Raw genomic sequence first — 18,651 nt, forward strand, 5'->3', positions numbered from 1 at the left:
TGAAAGACGAGCATGCATAGAATGTTTGGAGAGTTTTCCTTTGTCTGCTGTATACCTCTTGTTAAAGATGAGAAAATTGAGGAAAAGAGGGATAAGAAATCTGCTCAATGTCAGAGAGCTGGTAACTGGTAAAAGCTAGACTCAAGCCCAGGCTGCCTGGCGCCAGAGCCTGTCTTCTTGTCCATACCTTCATGTTGCAGTTCCACAGGGGAGACCTACTGAGATGCAGAGAGTGTGTCAAGAGCTTTTCCTCCTGTCTCCATTCTTTTCCGAAAAGTTGCTGCTCCTTCTGCTTTAGTAACAGAGGTTTTTTGGTTGGTTGTTTGTTTTGTTTGTTTCTTTGTTTTTTTTTTTTTTTCTTTTTGGTACTTTGATGCTTTGGGTGATTAAGGTTTAGCTTACCATGGCCAGTCAACTAGCCCTGCCTTCTCACCTCTCCAGTGACTGGCCACAGAAAGCTAAACATTAAACACCCAAACTATCATAGCTTGCCACACGGTCCTGTCAGGGATGTCCTGGGTGTCTCCACAAATCTTTAGCCATGACTTTGATCAGAAATAATTTCTTCCCAGATTCAATGAAAATACTGGAGATCCCTCATTCTCCAACAATGCCCCAAAAATGGCTCCAGTAGAAAAGTCATAGTACAAGACGCTACCTATGACTACCTTGGTTTATCCAATGCAATATCACTATCAACCCTCCATCTAAATGCCTGGTGCAGGTGCTTTACAGGCTTGGTGTCACATAATCCTTTCAATGATCCTATGCAATAAATCTTCTTAACAAATCCTGCTTCATTTTACAAATGACAAGATCAAGCTTTGAAAGGAAAATGGTTCACCCAAGAGCTTTCTTAGGAGTGCCTGAAGTTGGACATAAGCTCAAGACTTTGGGATTCCAAAGACCCTGCATTTTACCAGGACACCAAATTTTTCCTCTGAGAATCCCAAGTGAATAAAAAGAGCCAACATTGACTATGCCCAGCACTGTGTGCTACGTGCTTTCTATCAATTATTTCATCTAGTTCTAACAAACAAATGAAGAAGCAAAGAAAACACCCTGGGAGGTAGGTATTGTTGTTATCATTCCTATTTTACAAATAAGGTAGGTGCTGGGTGCTGTGGATCATGCCTGTAATCCCAGCACTTTGGGAGGCTGAGGCGGGCAGATCACCTGAGGTCAAGAGCTCAAGACCACCCTGGCCAACATGACGAAACCCTGTCTCTATTAAAAATACAAAAATTAACTGGGTGTGGTGGCAGACACCTATAATCCCAGCTACTTGGGAGGCTGAGGCAAGAGACTCACTTAAACCTGGGAGGCGGAGGTTGCAGTGAGCCAAGACCATGCCATTGCACTCTAGCCTGGGTGACAGCACGAGATTCCATCTCAAAAGCAACCAAAAACCAATTAAGGGAGGTGAGGCCCAGAGTAAGGAGGTCCACAAAGATGACACAGAGGTTAAGTGGCAGACTTAAGGCTCAAACTCAGACCTTTCTGCCTCCAGACCTCCAGAGCCCAGGCTCTTGTCTATTAGGCTACACTGCCTCTCAGCTGTCATTTAAGGGAGACTATGGGGATGTAGGGCTGGGAAGGGGGAGCAGGTTAGCCACAGAGAACTAGTGAAAATGCACCATTGGATCTAGTTCATTCACACCCCTAGCCACGCCAAAGGAATTGGAGGTGACTTCGTATACACGGTTTGTTTTTCTTTTTTGTTTTGTTTTTGAGACAGAGTCTCTGTCTCCCAGGCTGGAGGGCAGTGGCATGATCTCGGCTCACTGCAAGCTCCACCTCCCGGGATCACACCATTCTCCCGCCTCAGCCTCCCGAGTAGCTGGGCCTACAGGCGCCCACCACCACACCCGGCTAATTTTTTGTATTTTTAGTAGAGACACGGTTTCACCATGTTAGCCAGGATGGTCTCCATCTCCTGACCTCGTGATCCTCCCGCCTCGGCCTCTCAAAGTGCTGGGATTACAGGCGTGAGCCACCACGCCAGGCCCACATGGTTTGTTTTCTAACTGATTATCTCTTCGTGGAGGCCTGTAATTGTTTCTGTCCTATTTCACCTAAGCATCTCCTCCCCCTACTGAATTACCCAATTCCTAACAAGTTCTCTGATCAAGGTCCCCCTCCGCTGTGGCCAGAAGCCAAGTTCTGCTGAGTGCACAATCCTGCAGATCACCTGATCAGAAAGAAGTGAACCTACAAAAGAGAGCTCAACCTCCTTTTCCATACCTACGCAGGACCTAGCTCAGCTGTGTCCTAAACAGTACCAGGTAAGAAAGAGGTGAAGGACAGCTTCTCTCTCTGCCTCTGTGTGTGTGTGTGTGTGTGTGTGTGTGTGTGTGTGTTTGTGTGTAATCCAATTTTAAGTTCTGGCAATGCTACTTAGAAGTTGAGTGACCTTGGGCAAGTCACTTAACTTCTTGGCACTTCATTTTAGAGGCAAAATGACAATGGTGATATTGGGTGAGAGGAATAAATGGGAACGTACATGTAATATGTTTAGCACAGTGGCTGTCATGTAAATGGGGACTGGTTTAGTGTCAGGCAGCTCTGAATGTGGTGAGCCGTGGGAGACAGGCACAAAGTCAGAGATGAATGTTTGAAGGAAATCTTTTCTATCTGTTCAGAAGTTGGCTCACTTTCTATAAAGTGAATGCCTTCTGAAAAAAATTATCCAAGCATAGTAATACATGCCTGTGGTCCCAGGTACTTGAAAGGCTGAGGCAGGAGGATGACTGTAGCCCAGGAGATCGAGGCTGCAGTGAGCTATGATCACACCACTGCACTCCAGTCTAGGTGACAGTTTCAAAAAAAATGGTTAACATCTAATCGGGAGGGGGTTGGCTTCAGAATTTGCTGGGAGTTAAAAGGTACCTCAACATTTATTGAGTCCTTACCAAGCACTTCATTCAGTGCCAGCAAGTAAATTATCACACTAATCCTTATGGGAAGCTGGGAAAAAGGTATTACTACTGTGCCCTTAAGTTCAGAGACATGAACAGTACCAAAGACCCAGCTGGTAGACAACAGAGACAAATGTCTAGCCCTAGCTCTGTAACTCTGGGATACCCTATAACACAGTAAGTATGTTGCTTCATTAAATAGCTTTATCAGTCCCAAATCTTATGAAGTCAAAGCTTAGTTGCAGGAGCTGTTCAAGGCACTATGTATCTGGGAATACAGTGGGGAGCCCAGCTGCCTCTCAAAGCCACGATGTCAAATTGCTTTCAGAATGCACTTTAAGCAGTTCAGAAAATTGTTCTTTAAAATGATTTCATAGGATGTGCTTTAATGATATGCTCTAACAGGGTAGGAACTCTTTCAGTTTAATTAATCTCCAATAGTATCTAAAACTGTACATGGTACATCCATAATAAATATTTGAGAAAGAAAAAATACATTTTTCTATAATTCAGATAGTTTGTGGGCACACTGGCTTTTCTCTCTCTGACTTTCATCACTCAGTTCTCTGAATTATGACAAAGAAGGGAAGAATCTAACATTTTGTTGAGTACTTACTATGTCAAGCACGGTGAGAAATAGACAAACTAAGCTTTGTGAAATCAAATCTGAAGACAGATGTGGATGGAAATAGAGATAGAGATAGAGACAGAGACAGAGATAGAGATAGAGACAGAGATAGTGATAGAGATAGAGACATGCATCACTTAACAACCAAGATACATCTGAGAAATGCATTGTTAGGTGATTTTGTTATTATGGGAACCCATAGAGTGTACTTACATAAACCCACAGAGCATAGTCTTCTACACATATAGGGGATATGCTATAGCCCATTGCTTCTAGGCTACAAACCTGTGTAGCTTGTTGCTGTATTAAATACTGTAGGCAATCGTGACATGGTGGTAAGTACTTGTGTATTGAAACATAGAAAAGGTACAGTAGAAATATGTGACTATAATTGTATGGGCCACTCTGTATATGTGGTCCATCACTGACAATGACATCATATTGTGGCACATGACTACAGTGTAGATGTGTTATTGTTATAGACATTAATATTAATGTATAGATACACACAGATAGTGATGTAGGTGTCAGTGTAAATATTGGTATATAGATACACAAATAGATTTAGAAATGAAGCTTAACATACATACAGAGATAGAGATAGACATAGACATATAGATATCTCTGATTTTCAGTCCTCAACACTTGGAGATCAGATTCTTATACAGATAGATGGATAGATAGATGATAGATAGATAATAGATAGGTAACAGATAGATAGATAGATAGATAGATAGATAGATAGATAGATAGATGGATAGATAGATAATCAGAGAAAAAGCTGGACATATCCCAGTCCTGTGGTATCTATGTTCAGATATTCATCCCCATTCCTTCTCTTTAGACCTTAACTCCAAAAGTTAAGGAAACTTTTTTTCATCTGGCTTAACTACTCTGTAAGAGCTTCCCTATAAACTGTGTTAACTAGCAACAGCTCTTATTTCTAAAATACTTGTCCGTGCTGAATGCTTTTTGCAGGATATCATGCATTTTGCAGGATATCATGCATTTATCACCATGGCTTCAGGTAGTAGGTGCTGCCAATATGCCTATGTTTTTATAGGGAGGTTAAATAAATTACCCCAAGTTATGTGGGTGGGAAATGAAAGTGCTGGAATTTGAGCCCATGTTGTTTGATCTCTAGGGCCATGCTGTTTCAGCTACCACAGTTCTCTGCAGCTGGACACTGTGTTTGGCCCTCTCATGTGATGAAGATTAAATTAGAATCACAAACACATTTGTGAGACGATGCCAAAGTCATTTCTTCTTCATTTGATCAAGAGGAGTACATTGGTTTGCTAGGGCTGCCATGCAAATGACTAATGACCGAGTGATTTAAACAACAGAAGTTGATTTTCTCAAAGTTCTGAAGGCTGGAGGTCCAAGATCAGGGTGGTTTTCTCTGAGGTCTTTTTCCTTGGCTATCTTCATATTCACATGGTCTCCCTGTGTGTGTGTCTGTGTCCTAATCTCCTCTTTTTATAAGGACACCAATCATTGGATTAGGGCCCACCCTAATGATTGGCCCAGCTTAGGTTACGAAGTCATGAGAAATGACTAATAACTCATTTTAACTTAATTACAACCCCATCTCCAAATACAGTGGTGTTCTGAAGTATTGGGGTTAGAACTTCACCACATACATTCATGGGGGACACAGTTCAAACCATGATAACTGGTTAATGGATTTCCTCACTGTATCTCTCCGTTTTGTTTTGGTCTTTAGTCACTTAGTAAGGGGTTGTTTGAACTGCCTTCAGGAAAAAAGGTGAGTTTGTATTTTAAGGAAGACCCTGAGGTCATATAGACACCTGCATAGAAAAATCGCAACTGAGTTTGATATTCTCACCCAAACTAAGCTCAGCCTGTGGAAGGAGGTGTGTGTTGGAAAATGTAGCAGAGATGATGGGCTTCTAGAACCAACTTGGCTATAGTATTGTTTGAAATGTTTGTTCCTTGGTGCCATAAAGAAATAGGACTTGAACATAAATTTAATTTACTCAGCAAGGCCATTTTTACTTCCTGCAGAAAGGGTACACTTGCCAGCAGTTTTGACAGGAGAGTACACGGAAAAAAGAAGACAGGGTCATTTATAACCTGACACATCCACCCTACTGCTGTGTCCAGTTTCCACTGGCTGGAATGGGACCTCACATTCTGTATTTGTCCCAATTGGCTAGCAACTTAGAACTTTTTTAAAGAGGCAAAGGTAGAGGAGAACAAAGGAAAGAGGAAGTAACTTGTGAAATGCTGAGAAAGATTAAAACACTTTCAAATAAGCAAGAGGAACGGGCTATGGCCTAATGCTTGCATGGGCCAGTATAAGAATGCCAGGGCAAATATTTAGGCTAAATTGTGAGAGGTAAGAACATAAAGTACATTGATTTCTTTATTACGGCTAGCAGATATTTAAGAATCTTAGCACAGGACTTTGAATAAATTTTGCTTTTAAGAGAAGTTACTATTTATTCCTAATTAGATGGGGAGGCAAGTCTTTGAAGAGGAACCTCTATTTTACTTTTTACAATATTAAAGTTGCATCATGACTTTGGGGAAATTCCTGCCTCTCCTGGGATGTTGGCCTAGATTAGAGATTTTAAGCTCAAATATACACAGGGGCTGGACAGGTACAATAAATGGAGAAGCAGGCAGGAGTGATAAAATGAAGTGGTAACAACTGCATCAAACTGGAGAACATCTCATTTAAATAAGGAAGACAATTCTCAGCTTCAGCCACTTGACAACAAGTTGAAATAAAGAACCAGCATCACTGGCCATTACTAGTTCTATTGTTTATTATATGGGTCTGTTGTCAGCCAGTATTTTATCATTGTTGAAAGTGAGCAAGAGGGAACTTAAATGTTCATGATGATAAAGTGCTTCAATCTCAAAGCTGTTTGAGAAATAGCTTTCTTCAGTCAACATTTACATGGAAAGATAGATTCCAGCTTAAGCCATTTTTTCCAATCAAACTTCAAGAAGGATCCCAATAAAGGAGGTTCCTGCTGTCATGTTGGCAGCATATTTCAGGATCTGAAGGGGCAACGAGGTTTAATTTTATGTGTCAACTCTGATGCATTGGTATCAGCTGTCCTGAATGCTACTCTAGAGAAGAACTCAATGCCACATCCCAGTCCATTGGAAAATGCAGTGATATTAGCAGTGAGGACTAAGCTCTGATATTTTTTATTTTTTTGAGATGGAATTTTGCTCTGTTGCCCAGGCTGGAGTGCAGTGGCATGATCTCGGCTCACTGCAACCTCCAACTCCCAGGTTCAAGTGATTCTCCTGCCTCAGGCTCCCCAGTAGCTGGGACTACTGGTGCGCACCACCATGCCCGGCTAATTTTTTGTATTTTTAGTACAGACAGGGTTTCACCATGTTAGCCAGGATGGTCTCAAACTCCTGACCTCGTGATCCACCTGCCTCAGCCTCCCAAAGGGCTGGGATTATAGGCATGAGCCACCGTGCCTGGCCTAAGCTCTGATTTTTTATCTTGCCAAAATTCCTATCTAAGGGGCTTAGGGAGTCATGCCCTACAAATCATAAATTCTCATCAGATGGGTTTTATTTAACCCTGTATGTCATGACTGACTTTCCAATCTGACTCTGGCATAACAATAAGAAAATAAAAATGTTTTACCCCAAAATATATTTCCTTGCCATACCTTGAAATTGCCCTGCAAAGTCTCTTGTAGGAAAAATCCACATTCTATAGAGAACCCCATTTCCTCTTTGTTTTCTTTCCTTCCTTCCCAGATCCAGGAAACAATCAACTAAGAGCCACATACCCTTTTAGGTCTGATAAGACATATTTTACAACCTGCTCTCTCTCTGAAGTCTGGTATCTGAGAGACCGGTGCACAATAAAACTTGGTCTCCACAAAGCTTTACCTTAACCTGAACATTCCTTGCCATTAATCCCAGGTCTTCAAATAAACTCACCCAATTGTCAGCCACAAAATGTTTACATTTACCTATAGCCTGGAAGCTCCCACTTTAGGTTGTCCCACCTTTCTGAACCAAGCCAACATTGTTCTTAAATGTATTTAATTCATGTCTCATGCCTTCCTAAAGTATATAAAACCAAGCCATACCCCAACTACCTTGGCCACATAGTCTCAGGATCTCCTGAGGGCTGTGTCACAGGCCAGGTTCACTCATATTTGGCTCAGAATAAATCTCTTCAAATATTTTACAGAGTTTAACTCTTTTTGTCAACAGCAGCATCTGCTCTGAGGATGATGCTGTATATTTTTCAGTATCTTTATAGTCTCAAGTGACAGAAACCCATTCTCATGCAAAGGAGAAAATTTGACTTACAGAATCCAGAGAATATTAACAAGACGGGGCAGAGATGCAGAGGAACAATTTGAACCAGGGACTTGAATGACTGCAGGATTCTTACTCCACCTCATCTCACTGTTTCTGCACATCAGTTTCATTCTCTCCTGTAAGGGGGGCTGTCTCTACGTGATAGGAATCATATCCACAAACAACACACAAAATGTGCATTCCACCAGAGAGAGACAGCCCGATATATTTAAATCTGTTTAGAACCACACACACAAACACACACACACACACACACACACACACATTGGAGAAGTATTTTGATTGGCCCAGCTTAGGTTACGAAGTCATGAGAAATGACTGCTTAACCCTGGACCAATCAACTTTAGTCATGGGATGGGATCATATAAATATATCACAGCTTCCATGGCAACAACATGATTTGGCTTAGCTGAAAGGGAGGTTTCTAAAGTAAAGACACCATAAGGCACAGAACTTTCCAAAAGGCGAGTTGCTCTACCACAAAAGGGATGACCACATAGCTTCCAACCTGGGCTAACATCTTAGCAGGTTGAAAGAGAAGACCCCTAGGAACGTGTACCAACCCCATAATAGTAGCTATACAACCTCCCCACCATTTTCGGCCATGTGGTTCCTCAGCTGGGAAGATAAATCCCCACCAAAATCAATCAGTTGTGCCTTCCAAATTCTGGTGACCTGAAACAAAGCTATTACTCTAGCAATTAACCAAAAACATGCATCCAATTTAGGGAGAAAGTTTTGGATACACAACCAATCTATTAGCCATCTCTTCCCAAGGCAGGTGGCGACTTGAGAACTCTGTGCCCGGTTTCTGAGGACTGTTTCACCATGCAGTGGCTGATGAGGTTCCGGACCCTCTGGGGCATCCACAAATCCTTCCACAACATCCACCCTGCCCCTTCGCAGCTGCGCTGCCGGTCTTTATCAGAATTTGGAGCCCCAAGATGGAATGACTATGAAGTACCAGAGGAATTTAACTTTGCAAGTTATGTACTGGACTACTGGGCTCAAATGGAGAAGGTAAGAGATCTGCCGTGATGGCGATATAAGAACAAGGGTGGCCTCACTTTCCTTATCTTGCTCCTACTAGGCTGAAAGGTACAGAACCAAAATTACTTCTGCCTCAACTTATCAGTGTTGTGGAAGAAGCTTATATTTCAAGGTTCTATTCCCAGCCTGGCCATTTCCTTACTTCATTGAGCCTCAGTGGTTTCATCTATGAAATGAGGAATTAACTCCTTTAAAAACAAGAAAATAAGTAAATGTATCTTTTATTCAATCAGGGTACTATAATTGTGACCAGGTGCAAAGTTCTAATCACAAGGTCAGCAAATTCATATTAGTCTGAGTTCTCATCTTCAGTGAATGGGACAATGGGTCTTAACTGGTATTCATGTCATCAAACTTGGGCTTGACTTGAGACTGCACCCAGAGGAGGGGATAGACCACCTGAATGTGCACATGAGTGTCGGACACATTTACCTATGTTAGGCCATCCATCTTCCCATGAGGATGGCAAGTCTAATTAGATTCCTCCTTGTCAACTATCTACTTGACTGTTGCTTTAAGGTATGTCCAGAAAAACCAAGCCCTGTGACTTCCAGAGGTTATGTGTTTCTGCAGAAAACCCCAAGTGCTTGGTTTGTCTTCTCACAAGACACAGACCAAGAGAGAAGCAGTAGTGACATTAGGAGTCAGGTAGACAATGGATGGTATTTACAGCCACTAACTCCCAGCTGCCAATATGGTAGCGTAAAAAGTCACCTGGCACTGTCTTTGTACAGAAGAGCGAATCCCCCAAGAAGGAACGGAAGAGTTAATATAATTTTTAAGTGTTCCATGAACATGTATTCATGTATTACTATTCAAAACCTACATGCCTTTATGGCATCTTCCTCCCCACCACCTTCTTTTTCTTTTCTCTGAATTTGCATAGTAACCTCAAGAAAAATAAAACCCTCAGTTACAGAGAGCATTTTTATGTGCCTTGGCAATCACCTTGCATTTAATCATCTAATTAGATGTGTACTGTTATTGTCTCTATTTCCTTGATGAAGAAACTGAGGTTCCAAGGATTTAATGAATATACTGAAATCACATGTCTAATAAGTGGGAGAGCAGGGTTTGGGTCCAGGCTGTCTGATTTCACAATCCATTATTTAACCTAATCTCTCAATCTGATGATGCCAAAATATCTCTGCCTTAAGAGTATAAATTCATTTTTTTCATTGCCCAGACTGGAAATCTTTGAGAATTTTTGAAACATGAGATGGGTCGGAGAGTAAGGAAGTAAAAGGAGGAGGTGAATGGGTGAACATTGCTATATAAATTTGAATAATATAAATACAATTTTGCTTTTCAAAATTAATATTAAACTATAAGCATTTTATTATAAAAACAATTCTAAAACTTTTTCATTGATTTTATCATATTCAATCACATAGAAGTAGCTTAATTTTTGCAGACAGCATGTAGTTGGATTTTATTTTTTTATCCATTCTGCCAATCTATGTCTTTTGACTGGGGAGTTTAGTCCACTTACATTTAAAGTAACTACTAATAGACAAGGATTTACTATTGCCATTTTGGTAATTGTTTTCTTGATGTCTTATAGCTTTTTTGTCTCTCATTTCCTCTCTTACTGACATCCTTTGTGTTTACTTGAGTTTTTGTAGTGATACACTTTGATTTTCTTCTCATTTCCTTTTGTGTATATCCAATAAATATTTGCCTTGTGGTTACCATAGGGATTAAATATGGTATCTTGTAGTTCTAGCAATCTATTTAATACTGATAACAACTTAACTTTAATCACATACAAAAACCCTACTCCCATGACATTATAAGGCCAGTAATGAAAATTAAATGTAAAAGTCCTTCTCCTTTACAATTCTATCCCAGCCAGTCCCTCCCCACCCTTTGTTATTGATGTCATCAATAACATTTTTGTATATTGCTTAATTAACATTTATTTAACATATATATTATAAATATATGTTAATATTATATATTGACATATAATATAATATATATTAATGTATATTAAATATATTTATAATTATTTTTATTATTTATTTTTTAAATACTATAACAAATAACAAGCAGAGTTACAAACCAAACTTATAATAATATTGATTTTTATATTTGTCCATGAATTTATATTTACAAGAGAACTTTACATTTTCATATTTGAGTTCCTCTCCAGCATTCTTTTATTTCATCTTGAGGACTTCCTTTATCATTTCTTGTAGGGGCAAGTCTAGGGATAGTGAATTTTGACTTTTGTTTATCTGGGAATACCCTAATTTCCCCTTTACTTTTGAAGAATCTTTCTGGATGTAAAATTCTTGGTTGGCTTTTTTTTTCCTTAAGCCCTTTAAATATATCATCCACTTATTTCTGGCCTCAAGGTTTCTACTGAGAAATCCACTGATAATCTTATTGAGAATCTCTTGTACATGAGTTGCTTTTCTCTTGCTGATTTCAGTTTAATTATAATGTGTCTTGATATTGGTCCTCCTTGGATTTATTCTACTTGAGGTTTATTGAGCTTCTCATATTTGTATTACCATGCATTGTCTCAAATTTGGGGATCGTGGGGCCATTATTTCTTCCAATAACCTCTATGCACATTTCTTTCTCTTTCATTTTCTAGAATGCCCAAAATAGGTATATTGGTTGGCTTGAAAGTGTCCTATAATTCCCTCAAACTCTGTTTATTTTTCTTCCTTCTTTTTAACTTTTTCTTCTCAGATTCAGTAATTTCAAATGACCTGTCTACATTTATGGATTTTTTCTTCTACTTATTTGAATCTGCCATTGAACCCCTAGTGAATTTTCAATTTAGTTACTATGTTTATTTAGTTACTATATTTTTCAGCTCCAAATATTGTTTGGTTCTTTTTTTTTTTTTTTTTTGAGACAGAGTTTCGCTCAGTCTCCCAGGCTGGAGCGCAGTGGCATGATCTCAGCTCACTGCAATCTCCACCTCCCGGGTTCAAGCCATTCTCCTGCCTCAGCCTCCTGAGTAGCTGGGATTACAGGTGCATGCCACCATGCCTGGCTTATTTTTTGTACTTTTAGTAGAGATGGGGTTTCACCGTGTTCGCCAGGCTGGTCTCAAACTCCTGACCTCAAGTGATCCGCTAGCCTCAGCCTCCCAAAGTGCTGGGATTACAGGTGTGAGCCACCGCACCTGGCCTGGTTCTTTTTTAATATATAATTTCTATCTTTTTGTTGGTATTGTTATTTTGTTCATACATAGTTTTTCTAATTTCCTTTAGGTGTGGATCTGTGTTTTCCTTTAGCTCTTTGAGCATATTTAAGACAATTGTTTTAAAATCTTTGCCTAGTAGCTGAATCCTGTGTTTATTTAGGGTTTGTTTCTGGAGATTTATTTTGCTCCCTTGAATGAGCCATGTTTTCCTGCTCCTTTGTGTGCCTTATGCTTTTATGTTGAAAGTTAAGCATTTGAAAAAAGCGGCCCCCTCTCTCAGTCTTGAAGACCAGCTGCATGCAGGGGTAGACCTTCACTAATCTTCGTAGTATGAAGGCTTTAGGCCTTCTCAGGCCTTTTCTAGCATTTATCTTTCCTTGGCCTCTGTGTGTGCATCCTGCCCCACCTCACTAATTTTCCCATATAAATGGCTGTTTTGATTTCTTAATTTCCCTGAAAGTCTCTTCCTTGCTTCTCTTCAGGGTCTTACATGTTTTATTGTATTTCTCTTTCCATAGTTTCTGGCCCCTACATGCCTGCAGGTCTGATGTTTTCACACAGCCTGTCACCCGCCACTGCTTTCAGAGACCTCCAACATCATATTCAAATTATGCCACGGTTTCTATCTGACCTGCAAGTCAGGCAAGACAGAAGCCAGTCCCTCCGCAACCCTTGGACAAGCCAGAACATTGTAAACAAGTTTCACTCCTTTCCTTCAGTCCTGAGAGAAGAGCTGGGAGTTGGGTGGCTTCCTCTTGACTGCAGTGCACCCCACCAGAAAGAGATGGGGGCAATGGTGACCAAAAAAAAAAAAAAAAATCACAAAATTTTCTACCATTTTGAGTATGGCTTTTTCATTTTTTTCCTTTTTAAATTTTTAATCATACATATTTAAGGTGTACAACATGATGTCTTATTGTACATATACTACTGCAGTCATACCAATTAACATGTTAATCACGTTCCATAGTTAACATTTTTTTTTTTTCTTTTTTAAGAGACAGGGTCTTATTCTGTCTCCCAGGCTGGAATGCAGTGGCACAATCACTGTAGCCTCAAACTGGGCTCAGGCTATCCTCCTGCCTCAGCCTCCCAAGTAGCTGGGACCACAGGTGTGTGCCACCTCACCTGGCTCTATAGTTAGCTTTTATTTATTCATTTTTATTTTACTTTAAGTTCTGGGATACAAGTGCAGAACATGTAGGTTTATTATATAGGTATATGCGTGTCATGGTGGTTTTCTGCACCTATCAACTGGTCATCAAGGTTTTCAGCCCCGCATGCATTAGCTGTTTGTCCTAATGCTCTCCGTCCCATGGCCCCTGACCCTCCAGACTGGCCCCATGTGTTGTTCCCCTCCCTGTGTAAGTGGGAGTTGAGTATGGCTTTTTCATGACTGCGGGCATTTGTTTGGTTTTCTGCAGATCCCTGGCTGGTTTCTAGACCTCTCATGAAGCTATTTCAGTCCATCTGTTGTTTCTGTAGGTAGAATCTTGCTGTTTCTATGAGGCAAAAAAGGGTCTGGGGCTTCCTAGTCTGCTTTGTTACTGCCCTCACCTCTAAGAGTAACTTAATTTAAAAAAATTTCTTTTCAAAAAATTAGCAATTAAGTAAGCCTCTTTTGTTTTGTTTTATGGTGATAATAATAATACTTATGGAGCATTTACTATGTGACAGGCACTCTTACATGCTTTATTTAAATAACTTATTTAAACTTTGCTACTTTCTAGGTAATAATTATTATCAGCATTTTATTGAGGAGAAACTAAGGCACAGAGAGGAATGCACAGTCCATATGGAATTAAGGCAGGCATGTGGTGGAATGGAGTTTTAAATCTTCAATAGGAACCATAAAGGCTGTTTATGGTCTTATGTGGCTTGAGACAGGGTGGCTACAGTAGGCCAGAAGTCCCACTCCACCCCCAAACCTCTCCTGATGCTATGTTTTTTTGTTTTTTTTTTGAGATGGAGTCTCACTGTGTCATCCAGGCTGCAGTGCAATGGTGCAATCTTGGCTCACTGCAACCTCTGCCTCCTGGGTTCAAGCAATTCTCCTACATCAGCTTCCTGAGTAGCTGAGATTACAGACATGCACCACCATGCCCAGCTAATTTTTAAATTTCTAGTAGAGACAGGGTTTCACCATATTGGTCAGGCTGGTCTCGAACTCCTGACCTCATGATCCACCTCCTCCGCCTCCTAAAGTACTGGAATTACAAGCATGAGCCACTGCGCCTGGTGTATAAATGTTTTAAAACGGGATCTCAGTCCTTAAGCTGTGTTCACATCAGAACGTGACTATGGCTGTGGATTAGTTTAATAAGTGCCCTTTTTCTTTGAAGCAGAAAATAACACATAATGTATGGTCTTGACCAGGAGGGCAAGAGAGGTCCAAATCCAGCCTTTTGGTGGGTGAATGGCCAAGGGGATGAAATAAAGTGGAGCTTCAGAGAGATGGGAGTCCTAACCCGCCGTGTAGCCAATGTCTTCACACAGACCTGTGGCCTGCAGCAGGGAGACCATCTGGCCTTGATTCTGCCTCGAGTGCCTGAGTGGTGGCTGGTGGCTGTGGGCTGCATGCGAACAGGTCAGTGATGCAAGAGGGACTTGGTGGACCTCGGGGCTGTTGTAGAACCAATGGGTCCTGAGATATTAGGTGCTGTGCACCCAGCCTGGCACTGACACAGCTTTGAAGCCCTCGCCCCAGTTTCTGTGCTGGGACCACAAAACAAGGCTTCCTGCCCTCTGGGAATTAACAGTTTAATTAGGGACTAAACAATTTCTCTTCTCTGTACCTCCTTTCTTCTTCACAGTCTTTGTCTTTCTCATACTCCCTCACAAATTCTCTTATTCTCTCCCTCACACTCTCACATTCATACACTCTCAAGTGCTCTGCCAAAATTTCTCTCATACACACACAAACACACATACACTTTCTCTTGCACAGCCTCAGAGAGTCTTACTTTTTTAAAGATTCATCGATTGTTAACATTTTTCCATATTTGAGCACTCTCTCCCTCTCTCTTTCTCTCCCTTTCTTACTGAATTATTTAAGAATCACTTGTGGGCATTGTGACACCTATGAACACCAGGTAAACACTCATAAACACAAAAGCAGGCATCTGATAAAATCCAAAATATTCCACAGCCTCTTCTGCATGACAGTGAAATTTTTGAAGAATGCAAGTTGTATTGTAGAATATACCTCCAAATTTGTATTTCTGACTCTTTCTTTGTGATTATATTCAGATTAGACACATTAGGCAGGAGAATTGCAAGGACAAAGTTGTGTCTTCCTCTGTACATCACATCAGGAGGTATATTCTGAAGTCAGTGTGTTCCCTCTTCAGTTATACAGTTTCATCACTTGAGTAAGGTGGTTTTCACAGAAAACCTTTATCCTTTACAAAGGCACAATATTTCCTGGTAATTAATAAATAATTCATTGTGTGATCCTTAAGCAATTGTGTGAATATTCCTATTCCCTAACACTCTTTCACATTATGGTTTGAGTACCTAGTGATGATTCTTTACTGAATTGAATATTACCATGTTGGTTTTACATGGAAATTTTCTATTTCTGTCAGTTTCTTTACATTTATTAGTTAGAATTCTTATGTAGAGATTTCCCTTCCCCTTTTAATGACTTATTTTTTGTCTGTATAAATTAGAATCAGTGACTCACAGATTATTTTTTGAATCACTTCTCTCATTTTATCATGTGTACAGCACTCTGCCATACTCTTGATCATATTTTCTCTCTCTCCATCTCATATTCTCTCACAAATAAAATAGATGATTCATTCAGCCAGATCATGTGAAATCAAGAAGTAATAAAACTGGTGGAAGGAGTATAGAGATGAAAAGCCATGTCATCTGTAGACCTATAAAATGGTCCATGGGAAATCTAAGACTTGGCCAGGGGTGGTGGCTTAGGCCTATAATCCCAGCACTTTGGGAGGCCGAGGTGGGTGGATCACGAGGTCAGGAGATCAAGACCATCCTGGCCAACATGGTGAAACCCCATCTCTACTAAAATACAAAAGGAAAGAAAGAAAGAAAGGAAGGAAGGAAGAAAGAAAGAAAGAGAGAGAAAGAAAGAAAGAATTAGCCAGGAGTGGTGGCAAGACTCTGTCAAAAAAAAAAAAAAAAAAAAAAAAGATGAGATGAGCCCTCTGGGATAAGAAGAATTAAAGAGGATTAGAAACAAAGGAAGGGCATTCCAAGCACGGGGTGAGGCATGGCCATTTTGAAATAGAATATAAGTCGTGGGAGAGAAAGATGGAAAGAAAGCAGCATCTTCAAAGTCAGGATGAGAATTGTGTTTTCCTGGAGAGAGGGCACAGGTGTTAGTGCAGAGAAGAAATGTAGAGAGGCCAGGCATGGTGGCTCACAGCTGTAATCCCAGCACTTTGGGAGGCTAAGGCAGACAGATCACTTGTGGTCAGAAGTCCAAGAGCATTCTGGCCAACCTGGTGAAACCCCGTCTCTACTAAAAATTAAAAAAAAAAAATTAGCTGGGCATGGTTGTGGACACCTATAATCCCAGCTACTGGAGAGGCTGAGACAGGAGAATTGCTTGAAACCAGGAGGCTGAGGTTGCAGTAAACTGAGATCACACCACTGCACTCCAGCCTGGGTGACAGGGGGAGACTCCACCTTAAAAAAAAAAAAAGAAAGAAATTCAGAGGAAAAAAAAGTCAATCTTTATGGAACTAAGCAAATACTAATATGGAACATGGATAGCAGGAAGAGTCAAAACTGGCGGGTGGATGAGAATCCAGAAGGAAACACAAAGGCTTGAGCTCACTGTTGGCAATGGAGATAGAATGGAATGCAAAAAACTCAAAGGACAATATGGTGAAATACAGAATGAAGGAAAGGGGACATTCAAGATGATATCTGAGGAATGATAGAAAGGGGAATAAGAAGGAAAAGATGGGGGGGGAGATGCAGCTATTCTTGATGTCAGCGACACTGTCCTGTTTACATCTATACTTCCAGATTCTGCATAAACATGTGTAAAGCAGTGTCCACCCATTTTTTGGCTAGATCCATTTACAGTAGAAAAGATTAGGGCAGGGCTTACAAATTTTAGTGCAGAAGAATCACTTGGAAAACTTGTTAAGATGCAGATTCTGATTCTGTTGGTTTGAAACAGGGTGTGAGATTCTGCATCCTGGATAGTGCTGCTGCTGTTCTGTGGCCCATACTTTGCATAACAAGAAGTTAGGGTATTTCGATGCAGACAAGCCAAGCTTAAAGCCCATGGTTGTGAAAAACAAACCAAAACAATCAGTTCCTTTCTCATTCCCAGGGATCATCTTCATTCCTGCGACCATCCTGTTGAAGGCCAAAGACATTCTCTATCGACTACAGATGTCTAAAGCCAAGGGCATTGTGACCATAGATACCCTTGCCTCAGAGGTGGACTCCATATCTTCTGAGTGCCCCTCTCTGAAAACCAAGCTCCTGGTGTCTGATCACAGCCGTGAAGGGTGGCTGGACTTCCGATCGCTGGTTAAGTGAGTTTCTGGTCTGATGAATATGATCTCTGAGTACAGGTGTTGAGGGATAATTTAGGAATCAGAGAGACCAGTGGGGTTGAGGAGGATATATTTATTATTTAGGTGCACCAGCCCAGTCAGATTAACATCCAAAGGACTGAGCCCCAAACAGAGTCAGGTTACCTTTTAAGCATTTTGTGGGGTGAGAGGGGAGATCTGTGCAGGGATAAGCATATTACAGAAGTGAGAAACAAAGACAGTTATTCAATTGAGACGTGTATTACATCATTTCTTACTTTTTAAGGAAAAACATGTTTTACAACTTGAGTTTATCTGTCTAGTGACCTTGCAGCTGCACAGCTAGAGAAACAGGGTCTTCACAATGCCTGGGAAAGGGAGAGATAAGGCTCACTAGCCACAGACAGAGAAACAAGCAGTGAATTTTTAAAGGACTCCACTTCTTTCTCTTCCTCAGGGGGAATTGGGTTTCCCTACATGCAACTGAGATTTTGCTTACGCATTCTTTAATTTCTTTTAATTCCTCTTCCATTTCTCTCCTTTGTTGCTTTTTATAACAAAGGTGTTAATAGAAAGCACCACTATTTTCCACCTCTTCGCAGAGCTGAGCTTCTTCTACTGGCAGTGGCTGATATTTCGTTAATGCCATCAACTGCGCGGTAGTGTGTCCAGTTATTACTGCCTCTATAGTTGACTGAATGCTCCTAATAAACAGGGGTAAAAGGTAAGGGAGGATGAGGCAGATGCCAAGAATAAACAAAAACCCACCAATGAGGGTTTTGAATCCTCCAAAGTTTGAGAACCATCTTCCAAACAAAGAATCCAGGGACCATTCGGATCAAGTCTGAACTGGAGCATGGGCCAACTTGTCCATTCTAGCTCTGATTTGCATCACAGCCCAGCCATTATTATCAATTTCTAGGCAACAGTTGGTTAAATTAAATTTTCCACATACTCTTCCTTCAGAGGCTAAGTGATAATCTAAAGCCAATCTATTTCAATATATAGCATTTCTCATTTGTGTTGCTT

The 18,651-nt window shown here is 40.7% G+C and overlaps 1 protein-coding gene across 2 annotated transcripts in view; it reads left to right on the plus strand.

The window, feature by feature from the left end:
- The first annotated feature begins 2,240 nt into the window (after positions 1 to 2,240).
- Positions 2,241 to 18,651, plus strand: part of LOC129016152 (acyl-coenzyme A synthetase ACSM1, mitochondrial) — an 80,735-nt gene continuing 64,324 nt past the window's right edge. The window contains exons 1-4 of one of the 2 annotated variants that reach the window (XM_054455183.2): positions 2,241 to 2,285; positions 8,659 to 8,901; positions 14,474 to 14,684; positions 17,415 to 17,622. In XM_054455183.2, coding sequence (XP_054311158.2) covers positions 8,710 to 8,901; positions 14,474 to 14,684; positions 17,415 to 17,622 — 611 coding nt within the window. In that variant the 5' untranslated portion in view covers positions 2,241 to 2,285; positions 8,659 to 8,709. The remainder of the gene's footprint in view (positions 2,286 to 8,658; positions 8,902 to 14,473; positions 14,685 to 17,414; positions 17,623 to 18,651) is intronic. The other variant, XM_054455184.2, reaches the window with a different exon arrangement.

This window comes from Pongo pygmaeus, chromosome 18 (assembly GCF_028885625.2).
Source record: "Pongo pygmaeus isolate AG05252 chromosome 18, NHGRI_mPonPyg2-v2.0_pri, whole genome shotgun sequence".
Lineage (NCBI taxonomy): Eukaryota > Metazoa > Chordata > Mammalia > Primates > Hominidae > Pongo > Pongo pygmaeus.